Raw genomic sequence first — 19373 nt, 5'->3', positions numbered from 1 at the left:
AAATAAATCTCAACCAACCCCTCTTCATTGTCCAGGCAACAAGCTTTATGTTAGTAGTTAAGAGGGAGAAACACTACGTAATTTTTGCTCTTGGCCCTAGTGTCTGCTTTATCTTTTTCTTCAAGATTTATCTGTGGGAGGATGAAGGTCATGCATTCACAATATTTGTGGATAAGGGTGTACTTTATTTACTTAGGAAATATTTGTGTGTCCAGCACTGGTCTAGGTTATGAAAGAATCTGACCCAGATCCATTGGAGTCTATTTGCAAGAGAGTGGCATATTTGGCTAATTGTTGTTGTTGTTTCAGATAAAATAAATTATTATACCATACCAAAATCAAATGTAGCAGTCTTCTTAGTTATTGACTTGTATTTATCCATCTTTGTGAGATAATAAGCAATTAACCAATGATCAGTATGCAGGATATAATTTGTGATGATGGATCTAATAATGGAATTTAATTAACTTCAAATAAATATTTTAGTAAGGATTCATTTGCACACCCAAATATTTATTTATAATATAATAGCTTCTCTATTTTTGTCATTACCCACTATACCAGAAATCATGCAGTGAAGTTAGTATCAATTTAAAATGCCATGACCTAAAAAGTCATAGCTTTTTAGTGTTTATAGCACTGATACCATGATTAGTAAGGAGATCACAAAAAGACTGACAATCTGGTGTGATTGATGATATTGTTTTCCTGTTCCTAAACACATTGTTCTGATTCTTTCAGATAGATTTGCGAGATGGGCTGTTTTGTATGAGATTGGATATTTTTTAATTGAGTTTGGGTCATCATTCATAGAGCATTGTTCAAGAATTCATTCTTTTTAATTATGAAAAGAAATAATCTTATTTCTTCAATTATTTTTTGAATTAGATTAGTCAGTATTGATGGATAGGTTATCATGCCTGCAGCAGGAACTGAAATAGGCTTGGAGTATGGAGTTCATTGTGCTTCCTCAGCCCCCTCAACCTGTAATTCTTTGAGTTTACCAAATACACGGGGAATAATGTTTCTCTCTGAAAAGTAACTACTACAATATTGGTGTAGAAATATTTAAGCATGGGGGCACCTGGGTGGCTCAGTCGGTTAAGCGTCTGCCTTCGGCTCAGGTCATGGTCCCAGGGTCCTGGGATCGAGCCCCGCATTGGGCTCCCTGTTCGGCAGGAAGCCTGCTTCTCCTTCTCCCACTCCCCCTGCTTGTGTTCCCTCTCTCGCTGTCTCTCTCTCTCTGTCAAATAAATAAATAAAATCTTAAAAAAAAAAATATTTAAGCATGACTGCGGTGTAGGTGGGAAGTAAAAAAGAAAGCTGAGAATTTATTACAAGGGGAAAAAATATGTGATGGGGGAGCTTGACTTGGCCACATATCCTGAGAGCCAGACGCCAGTCCTAGCTCAGGGAAGAGTGAAGTTACTCTTGTTTGAACCAGTTCTCATCCAAACCACCTGGCAGGGAAGAAAAGGTATGTGTAAAAGTTTAAATAGTTCTCTCTATAAATGTGGTCATGCCTCTGATTCAAGCAGCTTGGCTATGAGGCTTCCCTAAGAGTGAAGAGTTGTTTCAGTCATGAGTGACAACAGCGTAGCCAGCTTGCTGAGTGAAGGTCGGGCATTAATTTGTGGCTTTGAAGTACATATCTCTGACGTGGGGTATCAAGATCTAGTCCACAGCTGATGGCAGATGTGGTCATGTCCCATCCTGAATACTTACAGATTTCCCACTGGGACTTGCAATGGTACTGTGGTCCATGGTGTACCTTTGGAGGTTGCTGAGGCCAGAATGATGCTGGGTGTTCTTACTGAGCTTACTGAACTTTGTATGTAAAAGTTAGTGGGATCTAACTACTAAACATAAGCTGGTCACATATAAAATTTTTTATTTTGATGTGAAGCTTTGAAGGGCATATTTTGGCAGGCAAATTTGAGATTGAGTATTAGATTGTTTTACTTTAGAAATGTCTCTTTAATGAAGCAAAAATAATCAGCTATTATAAAGTTGAATGAATACACATGTATTAATATGTATTTTGTGTTTTTATCATATAGTAAAAGAACAATTAGACTACTAGACTAAGATTAATAGGAAGCATTTTTTGGCAAAGCTGCTGCTTTTTTTTATGCCATTTTCAGATGTAAAAAGATATTGATACTAAAATTTGTTACTCTTACTGATTGCAATTGAACTTTTGTATGCATCACTTTTTTTCACATGTGATATTTGAGGACAGAATTTTAGATAACATAGTATTCAAAATATTGCCCCAAATTCTAGACATTTTAGTGTTTCCGTATTCATTGCTATTTCTGTGTGACAAATTACGAAAAACTTAACAGCTTAAAAAATAGTTATCCTTTCAAAAATTTTGTGGGTCAGGAGTGCAGGCATGGCCTAAGTAGGTCGTCAGCTCAGCGTCTCTGAAAGCTGCAGTGTAGGTGTGGGCTGAGCTAAGGTCTCATCTGGAGGCTCAACTGGGAAAGAATCTACTTCCAACCTCACTCAGGCTGTTGACAGAATTCAACCCCTGTGGTTGTCAGACTGAGGGTCGCAGCTTTTTGCTGGCTTTCAGCTGGAGGCCATGCTCAGATCTCAGAGGCAGCCCTCTGTTCCTGGAGGACACCTTCTATTCCTAAATCTTGCCCACATTTCCTGCCACATGTACATCCCCAACCAGGCCACTTATTTCACTGAGCCAGCAAAGAGGCTTTTTAGAGTGAGTCTGCTAGAAAGACAATCTTGTACAATTTAACATAACCACCGAAGTGGGATCCTATTACTTTTATCGTATTCTTTTGGTCAGAAACAAGTTGTAGGTCCTGCCCACACTCAAGGGAAGGAGCGTATATGAGGGTGTGGATCTTAGGAATTAGCAATCATGAGGGCCATAATTTCTTTATGGCTTATCTAGAACATGTTTATTTTAACAAGCCCCCTGTTTTCTGAGACATATCAAATGTGAGTTACTGTATCACTAATGTTGCCAAGTGTACAGGACTGAAAACTGCTCCCTTCCCTGAGATCTAGCAGGACTCACAGGCAGTACATGGATGATAATAGCAGCTCACCAACAGTCTTTTGGGTTAAGGGACAAATGGAATAAACACCTTTTATTTCTGTTATATGTCTAAATTTCAGCAGAGCTTCTTACTAGAAGGCAGAATAATTGCAGACACAACGTTCATTTCCTGGCTTATTCCAAGATAGAGCCCTTGGCTAATATGAGTTGTTTAGTATTCATGGCTTCTCTTGTAGACAGTGAAAGGTTTTCCCCCAAAGACAACTACACAGAGAAAATCTGCATTTCATGTTTCCTATCATCTCTATCCTGAAAGTATGTCATCAACTAAGGGATGGGTCTTTAATTTAATCCCAGTGGAAGAAGCAGAGAGGGACAAGAAAGTGGAGTTGGAAAAAATATGGACTATTGCTTTAGAGGGTTTTTTTTTTCTGACTTTAATGATGATCCTCCAAGGTTCTTTCGAAGAAGGCCGTTTTTAGTTCAACAGGCATTATACCCAAATCATATATTTCTTGTAGGGATGCTATCTGGGAAATTTTTATATTGCTAATATTATTAAACAAATAGAAGTGTTTTAGATGACTTCTTAAATGATTTTTTTCAAAGAAGTTACATATGCCATTAGAAAGCAGTGTTTCTCGAGTGACTTGTGCAGGTTGAGTGGGAATAAGGTTGTGATAATTTCCAGGAAATTCGTTGATTATTCAGCAATCCCTTATATACCATCCATTATGTTCTTACAAGCGCTAGGGCTGGAATACAATAAAGAACAAGAGAATAACTGGCTCTTGTCATTATAGATCAGGAAAAAGGAGGGTTTTCTGAGGGCAAAATTCTTTACAGTATCTGAAATCTTCATACAATTTAATATACTTTGGGCTATTATGCGATGCGTTGCTTCTTGCACATATTCTGTGTAGGTTGTTGAATGTAGAGCCATGGTGTACACCCTCAGGCTTACCCATGCTTGTGGGTGTTTCCTGACTGCAACCCCAGCACGTAGAAATGCTGTGCAGTGGCTAGACCTAATTTCAGCGGAGTACGCATACACACACAGTAGCTTCGACTATCTGAAATGTCTGTAGTTACTTGGGGGAATTTCAAGGGGATTGGAGTAGTGAGCCAAGAGAAAACGTTGTAATTGAACAGATGTGGGTGAAGGAAAACCAATATTTGTTAATTTGAATCATATTTAGTTTTGCTTAATAAGATTCAAGAAATTCCAAATTGGGATGGGCTGTGCTGGTTTCAGAGACATTTGGTGTTAATGATTGAACATCAGTCCTACGTATTTGCTTCCCTCTTTGATCAGAGATATGGACGCAGCGGCAGTTAAATTTGTTTATTTAGGGTTTATGTCCAAGAACAGATCTTATCAAGAATGATTTAATCAGACTATTAATAAAAAATTAAATTCGATGTGACAACTTTGCAGGTGTGTGTCATCCAGATATAAAATTTAGATCTGACCAGCAATCCCAAATCACAAGTGTGTCCTCATCAAGGAAAGATCAATCTTGCAGGCATATTAAGTGCGGTAAATATTTTGTTGAAGAGCCTCCACTATGATGCCAGCTGATGGAGCCAGGTCTCTGAAATTAGTGGGCCATGTAATTCTGTATCTGATGAAATCCAAAGTACTGAGTCATAGGAGGCCGCAGTGGCCGGAGCCCTGAGAGCCGGGAGTCAGAGAGGATGTTAACATGATCAATTAGCTTTTTTCTGACAGCACCTTGGAATATATCGAAACAGAGAACACACAGGATAGAACTGTGAAATAGCCAAACACACGAGAGTCAAGGATCGAAACAGCTCATTTGGCAACACACTTAGTTCATCTGCAGGATTGGGGGTTTTATTCTTTCAGAGCTCTCCTAATATAATTTTGTAAAGTTGGCTCTTAATTAGAAACTAACCTAACAGAATAAAATTTGACATATGTATATTTTATGTGTAAGTAGGAGGAGCGTTAGAATAGATTAGATAGTCTGACACAGTGGTTTTCCACGTGACAGCGTCTCAAGAGCCGTAGCAACTGCTTTGTGTTGATCATTTATTATGAATCTGGCACTTTTCATACATCGTGGCACATGCATTATTCAAACCAGCTGACGATTATGTTATTATTTAACCCATTTTACAGAAGAGGAATCCGATCCATGGAGGTGTGGCAGATGGAATGAGGTCAAACTCATAACCAGAAGAATCACCTTGATTTTCGTCTTACTCAATTTTAGCTTCCCTGGTCTCCTGGACTGTGCCACGTAGGGCCTTTGTGTAGATTGTGGCCACGTCCGTATGATCTTTCATCAAAGAGTTTCTGCCTACTGTTTTGGACATTCTTTAGGCCAAAGTCAACTTGCATTCAAGATTAAAGTAAACCCCTACTCCATCAGCCGGCACACAGTAGTTTGGCTGTTTTAAAATGACCTCCCTCCCCTCCCCCGCATCTTATTCTCCCTGCTTTTCCTGAGGAATGTCGCCCAAGTCAGTAGCTCCGTTTACCAGCTATATGCTGATGAGTCTAAAGTGTATTTCCAAGACCTCTTTCCCCAGCTGCAGTCTCAGATACCCTATCAGTTGGGGTCCAACCAGGAGAAGAGAAACTGTGCTAATAAGTATCTCAAAAAAGAGGAAATTTAATATAAAAAATTGTTTTCTCAGGTGTTGCAGGCCAGAAGAGCAAAAAGGGAAAGATGTGGTGAACCAGAGATTAAGAAATGCAGGATCAGTGGCATTTGTCTGGTTTTCCCCCCTCTCTAGTTGCAATGAAAGAAACTCAAATTAGCTTAAGCACAGAAGGATTGCATTAAGTCGTAGACCTGAGAGGGAATTAATTTGGTTCAATTCACTGGAATCGAAGGCAGGGGAGCAGGTAGCTAAGGCTTAGGAAGTAGAACTAGGACTTGCTTTCTCCAGGATATATTCATTTATTCTCATTCTCCTTCTCTCCCTCTGCCTCTCCTTCCACCACTTTCTCCCTGCCTTCTCCTTCATTCTTCTGTGCCCCCATGTTTATGTGGCTTTCTGCCACAGACTGAATGTCTCTCTACATGTCAGGGAAGATGGCAGCCACATTCTTAGATTCTCCCAGTTAAGCCACTTGGTAGAAAAATCACTATTATATTTAGTAAGTGTTGTATTAAGATACGCCAATATCTTCATCTCCTGGGAAGTACTTGCTGACAACTGGAACAATTTATATTGCCAACGAAATGGTATTCTGTAGATCAGCCAGCCCTGGGTCAATGCCTCTTCTTGTGGTGAGGAGGGGAGGTGATGGAATTGGGGAAACAAATTTCCTGAATTAGGGAAGCGAGTTTCCTGAATGTAGGGTGGGAGTCAGGTAAAAACAGCGTATGAGCACACAATGTTATTGTTGTTGACGTTGTCTGAGGAAAACTAAGTAGCAGTTAGTGTACAATATTGTAAATAAGTATCTCGATCCCTGCCATATATAGATTAATAACAATAGTTATTGAGCTAAACTAAACATGTCTTTATTTAAATACATGCTTCATGTCTTCCAGAGTCATCCTTTCTCATCTTCACGTGGAATTCGGGAGCTCTGTATATTTCTTATTCAGAACTCATCATATTTCAGAAACCGCAACCTTGAAATGAGCTGAAATACGTTTCCCAGAACTCCTAATTATACATTATCATATAGAATAATCTGTTATTCCATTTTCCTTATTAAAAATAATGCATCACATAAAAATCATTTGTTGAATCCAGACTATATGCTGGATCCTTTTTTCTTTATGAAAATTTCAACATGAATTTTTTTGTAATTTTACTAGAAGAGATCTACAGAATTTCTTCAAAGCTGCCTATTCGTATGCATTCATTCTGTGGGATTCCTTCAGTCAATTGATAGCTGTTTATTGAATACTTTCCATGTAGATGTATGGTGTGAGCTGATGGGGATAATTGTCAAATGAGCAAATATTTATTACAAAAGCATTATTTGGCATAATTATCAAGGTATTTATTTTTTTTCAGTACCTAATGACAGTGTGTACATTGTATTTGTGTTAAAACAGTACGAAGACAGATTACAAATTGATTATAAAATCTTTACCCAAATAATTGCTGAATCCAAAATTTATTATTATATCCCACAAATATAAATTTTATTGACTTTCTTCCATTCTGGAAGACAATCAGCATAGAGATTTTTCTTTTGCTTGCTTGTTTTTTATTATTATTATTTTTTGTTCCTAGAAGTATTTTGTTTTATTTCTGTACACTTTTCATCCATAATTCATTTTAATCACATTCCTTAAATGTCAGGTTTATTTTAGCCTTATAACTTTCATTTTGAGTAATGACAAACAAAGGGATAGCCTGTTAAGAAAAAGGCTTTATCTTTAAGAGCGACAGTGCTTCTAGATCTCTATCAACATCCCATCAGGAGTTCATTAGTGGGTATGGTTCTGAGTCTGAAATTCTCATCTCCTGCTTGCTTTCATTTCCCAAATCATCTCGTGGTAGATACAGCTTTACTGTTTTGTTGATTTCATTTAATTCTTCAGGGTGTTTATTCATTGGTGAATTAAAAGCAAAAATCTGCTATTACTCATAGCATCCCAAAGCTGGAGTTAAGCATGGCTAATGCTAAATTTCTAAATTAAAAGAATAATGGCACTTTAGTTAGTTCTACCTTTTTTGTCCAATGGTCCAAACAGTGAGGGGGGGGGTTGTTTTGTTAGAAGTATTCTTGCCAGTAGAGAGTTTTACATTTGGATTTAGGGAGACTGCTTAAAATGTGGAGTCATCTAAGATTTTCCTCAAGTTGGAGGGAAGATTTTGTAGAAGGATGGGGGTCTTAATTCGTTTTACAGCAAATGAGATTTCTGTGACAGTGACAGTGTTGATAAGATTTGTTTTTCTTTTCTCTATCAGCATGTCTGTTAGAAACTACCATGGAGTCTAGATCCCACTGGGTGGTTACAAAAAATTTGTCAGATTAGTTAGAATGTTCAGTAATATAATGACATTAGTTAACTAAATTGCTTCCTTAATGAGGGCACATGACATTGGGTTTTTAAATGATAGCCTGAAGATTTTTAGAGCTATGTAGATTAGAAGATTCAACAAATGAAAACTAGTAAAAGAATATGAAAATTCAATGCTAAGCAATTTTGAAGCGTCTCTGTTATATGAATTTCTTATAACAACTCTCTGAGCGGTCAGGGCTATTAGGCTTGTATGACGACAATAAGTGTTCTCTGCCCAAGGTCATGATTTAAAATGATAAAGATAAAATGTGTAGCCTGCTCTCTTCTCAGGCTCCAAAAAGTGCCTTTCGCTGCCCTAGCCTGGTCCAGTTCCTCACCTTCAGACTCAGCCTACCTTCAGAGTCTGGATCCAGTTTGATCTCTAGCGAGAGAAATGTTAGTCATTAGTTCATCAGGAGGTTGGCCTACCGCTGGCTCTTCTTTAATCTTAAATTTCCATCAGGATTTTTCATCATTCATTAGGACTAAGCTCCTGGATTAGATTTCAGCTTCCGTTTATGGGCACCTGTACTATTCTAATGTGCCTGCGTCCAGACTCTGGTTCCTTACCAGTTCCTTGGGAACCGGGATCTTGACTGCCACCTGAGGCTGCACTCTGTGAGGCTGTAGTCCTGATTCGTATTTCTTGACCATCCTGGCACCTGTCAGCTTGGCCAGGTTATCTGCTTACTATCTTCGGCCGACTCCCCTGGTGCTCCGTGCTTCCTTCCTGCTGGCTCACCTGCCTGGACTTGCTTGCCCGTTTGCAGCGGGGGCCCAGGCTGCTCGCCTCTTGCACATCAACGCTCTGAGTTGTAGCCACATCCCAAAAGTCCTGTTTAAATGGCAACTCTTGCTTTGATAACAATAGCCTGTAATTTAGCCATTTTGCCCTTAGCTTTTTGCTCTTAGTTGCATTTTTTTTTTCAAACTTTGGAAACTTGCTATTTTATACAAAGGTGGGGAATACTAAAGAAGAAGAGGTAAATGGCAGTCTTGTTTGGCTGGGACAGCCCCATCGCTTAAGAGGTAAGAACTTCCCCAGGTGACTTTGATAATAGGAATGATTGATTACACTTAACGTAGCTCTCGCTATGTGCCCGACCCTTTCTAAGTACTTTCCAGGTATTAATGCGCACAGTAAATTAGAAAACCTGTCATCGGCAGAGACGAGGCAATGTCACGTTTCAAGGGCAGTAGGACAGTCAAATTTCTTAGATTTTACGAAATCGTGCAGAGGTTAAGCCTCTCCTCACGTCTCAGTATCGCCAACATTCAGCATCAGGAGAAAAGGCAATTGCCACGATTGTATAGATTCTGCAAAGCAAACATGAAGAAGGGGATGTGTATACAGCTCTCCCTAACTATATGGAAAGTACACAAGGAAAACGAAATGTCCAGGGGCGCCTGGACGGCTCCGTCGGTTAAGCGTCTGCCTTCGGCTCAGGTCATGATCTCAGGGTCCTGGCATGGAGCCCCGAGTCGGGCTCCCTGCTCAGCGGGGAGTCTGCTTCTCCCTCTCCCTCCCTCCCCACTCATGTGTTCTCTCTCTCTCACTCTTTCTCAAAGAAATAAATAAAATCTTAAAAAGAAAACGAAATGTCCAAATATAAAAGGGAATCTAAGGGTGTTAATAGGCTTGGTAATACCCATAGGTTGAAAAAACAAACAAATGAACAAACAAAACAATGATATCAGAGAGTTGTAAACATAACCACCTTTCCTGTCAGGGTAAAGGGGGAGACACCTGTAGCCCAATATAATGAGGTATTTGTAACATCTTCACATGATCACATTTCATTCTAATTGTTTTCTTCATTATTTTCAAAAGCATTTTGAATGAAAGTGTACTGGTGGTTTTCCCTAATATTAGTAATGAATATGACGAAGATAATGGGGACATATATCAGTCCCACCTTCATGGAACCTAGAGGCTGTTGGGGGATGCAGACGAGGAGACAAGCAGTTCTAACACAGAGTGGCAAGTGCGGTAGCACAAATCGGGCTTTGGATTCAGACAATTCTGGATTCAAATCCCTGCTCTGCCACCATACTAACTGGGTTGCTTTGGACAAATCATTTACTCTCTATCAACCTCAGTTTCTTCATCTATAAATGGGAATAACAATTGTACCCACCCTAGGGTCCGTATGGATTACATAAGTTCCAGATGAATAAACTCTACTAAATATATAATATACTGATATCCCCAGTTTCCCTGGTACTTATATCACATGCCACATATATCATTCCAAGATCACATGACAATGAATTTTTTTTTAAAGATTATTTATTTGAGAGAGAGAGGAGCGGTGGGGCAGACAGAGAGGGAGAGAGAGAATCCAAATTCCACTCCTCACTGTGCACAGAGCCTGACGTGGGGCTCGATCCCCCGACTGCCAGATCACAACCTGAACCGAACAAAGAAATGTTAAATAAGGTAAGAGCTGAAACAGATCAGCTAGAGAGCCTGTTAATATGTAGTATGAGAGTTTCTGGTTTCTGTGTGAAATAAACATTAAGGTCAACTGTGCAGGGGAAGGGGAAGTCGAGTAGAAAGCTGACTGCCGAGCGGGGTGGAGCGACTGGTAGATGTGCTTGATCACAAAGCCTCGACCAATGTCTGTAGTCATGCATTATGAATATTTAAGATATTCCCACCTTTAAATCCTCTCCGCTTGAGCCCAGTGTTACAGAGAGACTGAAGACCGGGCAGGTCTGAGGCCCATTTTTAAAACAGATCCTCGTATCTCCTTTGGCCTTCAGTGACCATTCCTTTTTCACATCCATCCTTCCATCTATCATCTGCTCGTTGATTCATCCATCCATCTATTCATGGATCCATCCATCTCTCCCTCCTAACTTTGTCCAGACATTCTTCCATTAATCAAATTTTCATTGATTGATTCACCAGGAGGAGGCACTGGGAATAAAAAAAAAAAACAAAAAAACAACAGCACAATGATGGTTTCTGTTCTCACAGGGTATTTTAACTAAGATACAAGTTCAGCTCAACCAAGACGGAAGCTTATTTCTTTCCCTCATAAGATTATGAGTGATTTAATCTTGGCAACTTCAGATCCAAACTTTTTCAAGACATGAGTAATAATCTCCTCGCAGTGGTCACCTGGGGAGCTTCCCCCCGATTCTGATGCTACCTTTGCACAAAACACTTTTGGGGGGAGAGGTTCTAATGCCCATTTAAAATAATAATGCAATTTAATTTCACCAGATGTTTTATTAAGATAGAAAATTACAGTGACATCAGATTGGTTGGATCTTTTTAGGGTTAACCCTCCCCTGGACTATTGGCTGTTTACTGATTTTTTTTACCAAGCAGTTACTGAATGCTTGTCATCTATCAGGGTCAGGTACACTGATGAATTACGTATCATAATCCTTTGCTTTTGAGGTGCTCAGGATTTTGTCAAGAAGCAAAATGGTTAAACTTAATTGTGGTATGTTGTAATTATTGACTCAGTGTGGCCATGTATGAGTGAAGAGGAGGAAACTATTTATTCTGGATAGGCTGGGGAAGACCACGTGGAGAAGATGAATTTGGACTTCAAAGGATGAATAGCATTGCACTAGGCAGAGAGGCAAAAATTTGTATCTAAAGGGAGAAAGGATATGAAGGGAGAAAATGCTGCATGAACAAGGCATAGCATAGTGTGGCTAGGCAATATATAGATGTTCAGTGTTACTGGAGTCTGTAGCTTTTGGGAAGAGGTAGAGGTAAAGAAATAGTAAAGTCAGTTGCCAAAGGGTTTCAATAGGATGCTAAGGTATTGTCTAAAGAGCTCTTGACAAAGGACCTTCGTTTTAATTTTCATTTGCAGGATGGGTTTGTTGACAAATTCTCTCCTCCATTTCCTCCTCCTTTCTTCCTTTCCTTCCTTAGTACATTTATTTCAATGTTCCTTTCTAGGTGTTAGGGATAAAGAAGTGAAAAAAGCAAAAAAAAAAAAAAAAAAAAAAAAAGTCTTATCAGTATGGAGCTTCTGATCTAGAAGCAGAGCTCATATATGTGTAAATGGGAAGATAGTAAATATCTTAGGCTTTAAAAGCCATATAGTTTCTGTTGCAACTACTCACTTCCACCCTTGTAGTGACAAAGTGGCCATAGAAAATACATGAACAAAGGTGAATACCTCATTTCTAGTAAAATTTTATTTATACACTAAAATTTGAAATTCCTATCAATTTCATGTGTCATAAAATATTTTTCTTTTCTTTTGTTTCTTTCTCCTACCATTGCAAAACGTAAAGCTCATTCTCAGCTCACAGGCTGTGCAAAAACAGGGAAGCTAGCTTTGGCCAGCTGGCTGTAGTTGGTCTAACCCTGTTCTAGAAGTTCAGGTTAATGGAGACATTAGACACAGCCATTAGCTGAGTGAATCAAAACCATTTACATATTTAAAAGATTTAGCAAATAGTGGAACCGGCTTATAAAGCAGAGAGATTCATCAGTTCTGCAGGAGAGGCAGGGAAGTGAAGCTATTGGGTCATGGATGATCTTGGACGTTAATATCTAAGTGAATGAAGGTTGCATCAGATCTTCTGGAAATTCAGTTGCTTCCTTCCACAGTGAAGCTTGGATCCACATGGCATTTCTGTACATAAGCTAGTCTGGCTATCTTCTGAGATCACCTCCTCTGAGCCAGGCCCCTGTTGTGAATCCTAGTAGTATACAGTAGTCAGGGTCCACTGGGGCGTGATCACCATTCACATCTCTCAGCCCACCCGTGTGAACGCAGCCTGGTTCAAGTACTTTTCTCAAATGAGAATGAAGAATTAGAATGAGTGTTCATCATCCAGATGTTTCTGAGAGCAAGCTATCAGGCCTTCAGACGAGCTGAAAGACCTTGCCTACACATTTTAGTAACACTTTTCATCCACTTGCGATAGTCATAGTTGTTGAAGTTTTGAAGACCTATGGCTCGGGACCCAGGCCCGACACCCCTCGGGTCTGCTGTGTGACACCAGACCAGTCACTGGGGCTCCTTCAGCTCCAGTTTCCACATCTATCAACTTAAAGTTCTCCTGTACCACATGAACTAGTCCTCATAATCCATATCAAGTGTATAGTACAGTGTCTGGTAAATAGTAAAATAAATAAAAATGGACTATTGGGGCACCTGGGTGGCTCAGTCATTGAGCGTCTGCCTTCGGCTCAGGTCATGATCCCGGGGTCCTGGGATCGACCCCCGCATAGGGCTCCCTGCTCGGCGGGAAGTCTGCTTCTCCCTCTCCCACTCCCCTGCTTGTGTTCCTGCTCTCGCTGTGTCTGTCTCTGTCAAATAAATAAATAAATCTTTAAAAAAATAAAAATGGACTATTATCACGATCATTGTGATTAGGGAAAATAAGAGAGGAAATTTAGCACTCTTTTCCTCGTAGGGTTTTAGCTATTTTTTAAAAAATTATTTATTTATTTGAGAGAGAGAGACAGCACAAGCAGGGGGAAGGGCAGAGGGAGAGGGAGAGGGACAAGCAGACGCCCTGCTGAGTGGGGAGCCCAACATGGGGCTCGATCTCAGGACCCTAAGATCATGACCTGAGTTGAAGTCAGATGCTTATCCAACTGAGTCACCCAGATGCCCCAGGTTTTAGCTATTTTTTTTTTTAACATAAAAACAGTAAAATGTTTATTTTCTTAGAAAAAAAAAGGGGGGGAAGAGGGATTCAGAATGATTGTGATCACACTTCCATTGGCATCTGAGCAAAGCCAATGTTGCAAGCTTATCCTTGATGAAGATACCTAGTCAACGAAACCACCTGCTGCCCACTCCTACGTCACTCCGTCACTCCGGGAGTCACGTCCCCACGTGCTTTTAATGGATAATGGCTTCTTTACTTCTTCTCAGCAGAGAAACAAGGCTTGCCATAGCAACCATCCCATCTCCAAAGCACAACAGTGCCAGTGAGAAGCAAGGCTCTGGACCGCTCGGGAGAGACAGAGAGGGAGGAGAGAGGGAAGGAGACGCTTGTCTTAGAAGCAGAATAGTTCTACAACAGAAGTTTGATATCTGAGTTCACCACTACCTCATCTTATATAGAAAATAGTTTGGAGAGCATCTGTAAAACCAACAGTGTCTTTAAGGTGACATTGCAGAGTTTTGCTGCATACCTGGACACAAGAGAAGTGAGAAGTTGCAACGAGTTTTAACTAGCAGCAACAAAGAAAGTTCGATAACAGTTTTTTGTGTGTGTGTTTGTTTTTAGCAATATTCCTTTGCAAGTTCGTTAAGAAACACTGTAATTTAATGGGGCATACGATATGGAACGATCTTCTTTTTGCTAGAGTGCTGTTCGCTGGAGAGAACCGACCTTTGCAAAGATTTCAACTGGGGTGTAACCTATTTACACAGTAGTGGCTCCTGGTTTCAGTGGTAGAATGGGCGCTATGTGATATCCTCTTCTTCGGAACAGTAATCTCGACCCTTTTCAATTTTTTCATCCAGCATTCTGAAGAATTCTTGTTGGCTTTCAGAGATGTGCATGTTTGCTCTGGGTTGATGGACTAATCCTGGAATCTCTTTATTAGTTTTAAGTCTTACGTTTGAACTGGCACTTTTTTCCAAGTTTTCTTGGTTCCTGGCTGCTATTTTCTGCTCCTCTTCTGCCCCATTTTTCATGTACTTGACCTCTTCCACCGGTTTGATCCTATACTCGTCGCCGAACACATCTCCGTTCTGGTAGTTCTTCCCTTTCTGGGCTTCCTCTTCATTTTGAACAGTGGCAACATGCTTAGCCGAGGCACAGCCCATAGTCTCATTCGGTCAGCTTCAGCCGGGCTGGGCTGCAAATCATCTCTACAGACACAGGGACATTTTTTTTTCTTTAAACGCAAAGAAAATCCACCTTCCTGCTGAGTTGGTCAAGATGTGCGCACCTTGGGCGCTCGCGGGGGGGGGGCCGAAGGTGGCAAGCCTCCCGCCCCCCGCCCCTTTCCTCCTCGCCTTTTCTCTTCCTCCCTCCTCTCCTCTTCCTTCGCCTCCCCACAGTGAGTCCGGGTGTCCCCCTCCTCCCCGCCGCTCGGAGTAGACGCCGAGAACCCCGGAGCCCGGCCCGCGTGCGTGCGTGCGGGAGGCGACGGCGCGGGGCCAGCTCTCCAGTAACTGAGCGCGGCGCGCAGCTCCCAACTAAAGTGTGAAAGAAGCGGCGGCCGCGGGGCCGCGGCGCGGAACGTTCCCCCCGGGAGTGGGCAGGGAGCGAGCGCGGTTTTAGCTATTTTAAGATTGAATGGATGTTAGATGAGAGAATTAACTTAGAAAAAACACATTTGACTTAAAATCCTAAAAAATCATGTGGGCTATTACAGATAATATAAGGGGAATCATTAAACATTTCAGAAATTTAATTTGAGGGGCGCCTGGGTGGCTCAGTTGGTTAAGCATCTGCGTTTGGCTCAGGTCATGATACCAGGGTCCTGGGATCAAATCCTGCATCAGGTTTCTTGCTCAGCGGGAAGCCTGCTTCTCCCTCTGACTGCCACTTACCCTGCTTGTGCTCTCTCGCTCTGACAAATAAATAAATAAAATCTTTAAAAACTTTAATTTGAGAAAGGTTAATTACCTTTACTATGTCAATTATATTTTTAAATAAATAATTGCTAATTCTTTTGAAAAAACATGCCCAGGACATATTCATTTGTTAATTTAAGATGGTGTATGGTGGACCCCCAAACTTCTATACAATGAGTAAAAACCACTATAATATATCTTAATATGAAGGCTCACCACAGCCACTGTGGACTTCAGCTGCTAAAATTAGAGTGTGCTCTTTTCAACTTTCTCCCCATTGTATTAGAATTTGCCTTGGTCTGACACCAGTAAGAGGCTTTTTATTTACTTTCTATTGCTGGGAAGGATTTTAATTGGTTCCATGGCTCTTAGTCAAGTATCACTTTATTTCTCAACGGATGATTCAGACCTGCAGGAGTCATGCCATAATTTAACTGTAGAAAAATGTAGTATCTGGGAATGTCACACACAAAAAATTGTACAATGGAGAAAAGGTTGTGCTGATCTCTATAAGAATGAGTGAAATTCTAATTCATTCTTACACATTTTGTGCTCTGGAGTTTTTCTCCAACTAATAGAGAAGTCTAAGTTTATCACTGTACATACTCTTTTTCAATCTACTTTATGCCCAGTGGCAAATATTTTTACATGTACATGAACATAAATATGTGTGTGTGTGTGTGTGTGTACAATTTGGACTTCATGTCCATGGAATGGATTTCTTTGTTCAAATTGGACTAATTCATTTATGGCCACCAAATCTACAACCAACCCTTGAGTGAGTTATTTCTCTTGGCCTCAATTTTCCCGTGGGTGAGATCAAGCTTATATCTTCAAAGGGGTTATCAGAAGAACTAACTGAGACAATAGGTATAAAATGGCTAGTTCAGTGCCTGAATCAGTAGGTGCTTAATAACTGCTTGATTTCTTCCCTTCCTTTTTTCCTATGGCTTTGCTTCTACCTTCTGGCCCACATCATTCTTTAACTACCCTCAGAGTGTCTTCTTTCATTTCTAAAATCACCATGTAATTTATTCCCACTTTTAATCAAAAGCAGACAAATAAACTAAATATGATAATATTGTTTCAGAGATTTTCCAGTTGTAAATATGATCAGGTACCCTAAAGATAACGTATTAACATAAAAAGAATAATCTAATTATGATATTACATGAGTCTCCGGGCTTTTATTGTGTTTATGATTGAAAATGATAGTGTAGATTTCATGTCTGTTGTTGGGTGAGAGTTTTGATAAAATGACAAACAACTTCAAATTATTTTCTCCTCAGGCACCTATGAAGATGGGCTACAGTTTTTACTTACCACCATGATGGGGAGACCCTCCTGTTCTGCTTCTCTCTGATAAGCTGTCACATTCACTTATCCCCACTGACATCTCCCATACACTAAAATTGTCTTAGTTATTCACAGTTCCTCTGCCTTCCAAAAATATGCTCCTTTATTGTTATTATGTCTCTGACTTTGTTGACTGCCAGATCTTGTAGATTTATCCTTGTCTTCCAAGCCTTTTTGCAAGTGAGCCCGTTTTGTCACAGTGTTTAGAATTATTTGTACCTAATGCTGATAAAATTGGTCTAAAGGTTGAAATCGGTCTCATAGGCATGGCTACTGGGCATGGCTATTGCTCTGCAAAACTAGTGTGCTTTGAGGCTTTTGCAATATTGGATCCCAGATTTGGTCTGGTGAGTTGCCAGAGGGCAGGCAATATATGCTTAAAAAATTTGTAATAAGAAAATTTTAGTTGGGACATTTCTGGAGAATCTCCAGGCCAATATAAGGTCTGGGACTAAAAGTTTAACATAGCGGAGATGTCCACAGCCAGACTGATCTGTGTCCAGCATTTCCCTCCATCCCTGGAAACCATCATTCTGCTCTCTGCTTCTATGAATTTGAATATTTTAGATATCTCATATAGAGTCATGCAATATTTATCCTGTGTCTGGCCCATTTCGCTCAGCACAGTGTCCTCCAGGCTCATTCAGGTTGTTGCAAATGGCAGGATTTCCTTCCTTTTTATGGCTGGATAATATTCCACTGTAGGTTAGTATTGCATTTTCTTTTTCCATGCATCCATTGATGGACATTTAAGTTGTTTCTACATCTTGGCTATTGTGAATAATGCCATAATGAACATGGCAGTGCTAATATCTCTTTGAGATTTTGACTTCAAATTAGCATGGCTATTATAAAAAAAAACAACAACCCAAAGACAAGTATTTGTAAGGATGTGGAGACATTGGAACCCTTGTATACTGTTGGCAGGAATGTAAAATGATACAGTTTCTATGAAAAATGGTTTGGAGGTTATTCAGAAATTAAAAGATTTACCATATGATCCAGCGATCCTGTGTCCCTTTCATCTGATTGACAGCAGGTTCATTTGGATCCATGTCGTTCAAATGGGGTTAACCTTCATGCTGGGTGTAAGCATGGGATGAAGCCTGACCAAGCCCATGTTCTTTTTGATTCAGCTAGGGGGAGAAACATTTAAGTTCACTCATGAGATGCCGGGATTTCTTTTCAAGAATTGTTGGAATAGAGAAGGTCTCTTTCCAGGATCGTGTCCGCCAACATAGAGTGAAACCTCTAGTTGCCATTTTGCCATCAGTAGGAAGGAGCTTTCTCAAGAATGAACAGAGAAGAAAGCAAGACATATCTTCCTATGCCTGGTATTTTCCCGTGTTTTTAAGTGTTTTGTCTAACATTCATTTTAATTGGGGCAAGGTGTCTTCTCATACTGATGTGCCATAATTTACCAGCTCCTATTACTTAATATTGCTACTATTGCTATTTAATATTTTGTCTGAAATTAGCAAGCATATGTACAAGTGTTTGGTACTTCTGTAAGATACAGAAGTAGCATTGCTAATTCAAAGTATATAAAGGTTTTTTAAGACTTTTCATACGGTAGGCAAGACATTTAATATATGGTTTTTTGCTAGGATATTCTAGTTTAAGATTCTCTTATATTTTCTCAGTTAAAGTATTCACCAACTATTATGAAAAAGTTTATGTGCAGATTGAATGAAACATTTTTCTTAGAACTCTGAGAAACAGAAATCCTCTCTATCATGGTATTAAAACTAAGTCAAGAAAGCTGATGTGTTTCCCAGCAGCATATGGACTAAATGAGATCTTCAAGCAGCTGTGTCTGGGGTGAAATGCTGTTGTGTTTTTAGACAGTGCTCAAAGCAGTGGTCAGTCTGAGCATGAGTGGTTCAGGTATGAGTTGTGCACCCTTGAGATGGGAGAGTGGAGAGCTGGCTAGCTATGTCTGCGGCCTCCCCCTTGGTTGCTGCATCCCGTTTCCCCCACAAGAGTGGACAGGGTTATCAGTGTAGCTCAAGGGACATATAATCACTTTCTATTGATTACACAACACGTGACACAATCCTAATATGATGGGAATTAGGCTTCCCTATTGTCATCTTCAGTTCCACTAAAGGGTAAAGGGCTAGTATGTTGACGTCGCTCTCAGGGAGGCCTTCTTGAGACCCTCCCCTTTCCACCGTTCACCCTCTCCCCTCTTCAGAGCTCACAGCCCCTGCCTCTCCAAAGCACACTCCTCTTCGCTTCCTCACATCCTGAAACACTCGCTCGCTAAGCCAAACAACACCAGTTTTTGTTCCTTCTAGTCGAAGAGGTAATGCGAATTACATTTATGTGAGTGCAGGAAATGTGTTCATTGTCACTGACACCTTCTAATTGCAAAAAATGTAAAAATGGGTATTATAGTAGAGGGACGTACCGCAGCTTTGTGAGAACAAAAATGGAAATGAAAAATCTGGTTCT

The 19373-nt window shown here is 40.2% G+C and overlaps 2 protein-coding genes across 8 annotated transcripts in view; one reads left to right on the top strand and one right to left on the bottom strand.

The window, feature by feature from the left end:
- GPC5 (glypican 5) overlaps positions 1 to 19373 on the top strand; it is a 1360202-nt gene that overhangs the window by 175640 nt on the left and 1165189 nt on the right. The window lies entirely within an intron of this gene.
- LOC116631544 (uncharacterized protein C1orf21) lies at positions 13664 to 15265 on the bottom strand. The gene has a single exon (XM_032402780.1). The coding sequence runs from the start codon at positions 14802 to 14804 to the stop codon at positions 14439 to 14441; it is 366 nt and encodes a 121-aa protein (XP_032258671.1). The 5' UTR covers positions 14805 to 15265; the 3' UTR covers positions 13664 to 14438.

Source organism: Phoca vitulina, unplaced genomic scaffold (genome assembly GCF_004348235.1).
Source record: "Phoca vitulina isolate PV1807 unplaced genomic scaffold, GSC_HSeal_1.0 scaffold5, whole genome shotgun sequence".
Classification (NCBI taxonomy): Eukaryota; Metazoa; Chordata; class Mammalia; order Carnivora; family Phocidae; genus Phoca; species Phoca vitulina.
Note: the sequence above shows the minus strand (reverse complement) of the source record. Positions and strands in the feature narration are given on the sequence as shown.

Bases quoted from the DNA above. Each gene is read 5' to 3' on its own strand.
- LOC116631544 (XM_032402780.1), bottom strand. From the start codon at position 14,804: ATGGGCTGTGCCTCGGCTAAGCATGTTGCCACTGTTCAAAATGAAGAG.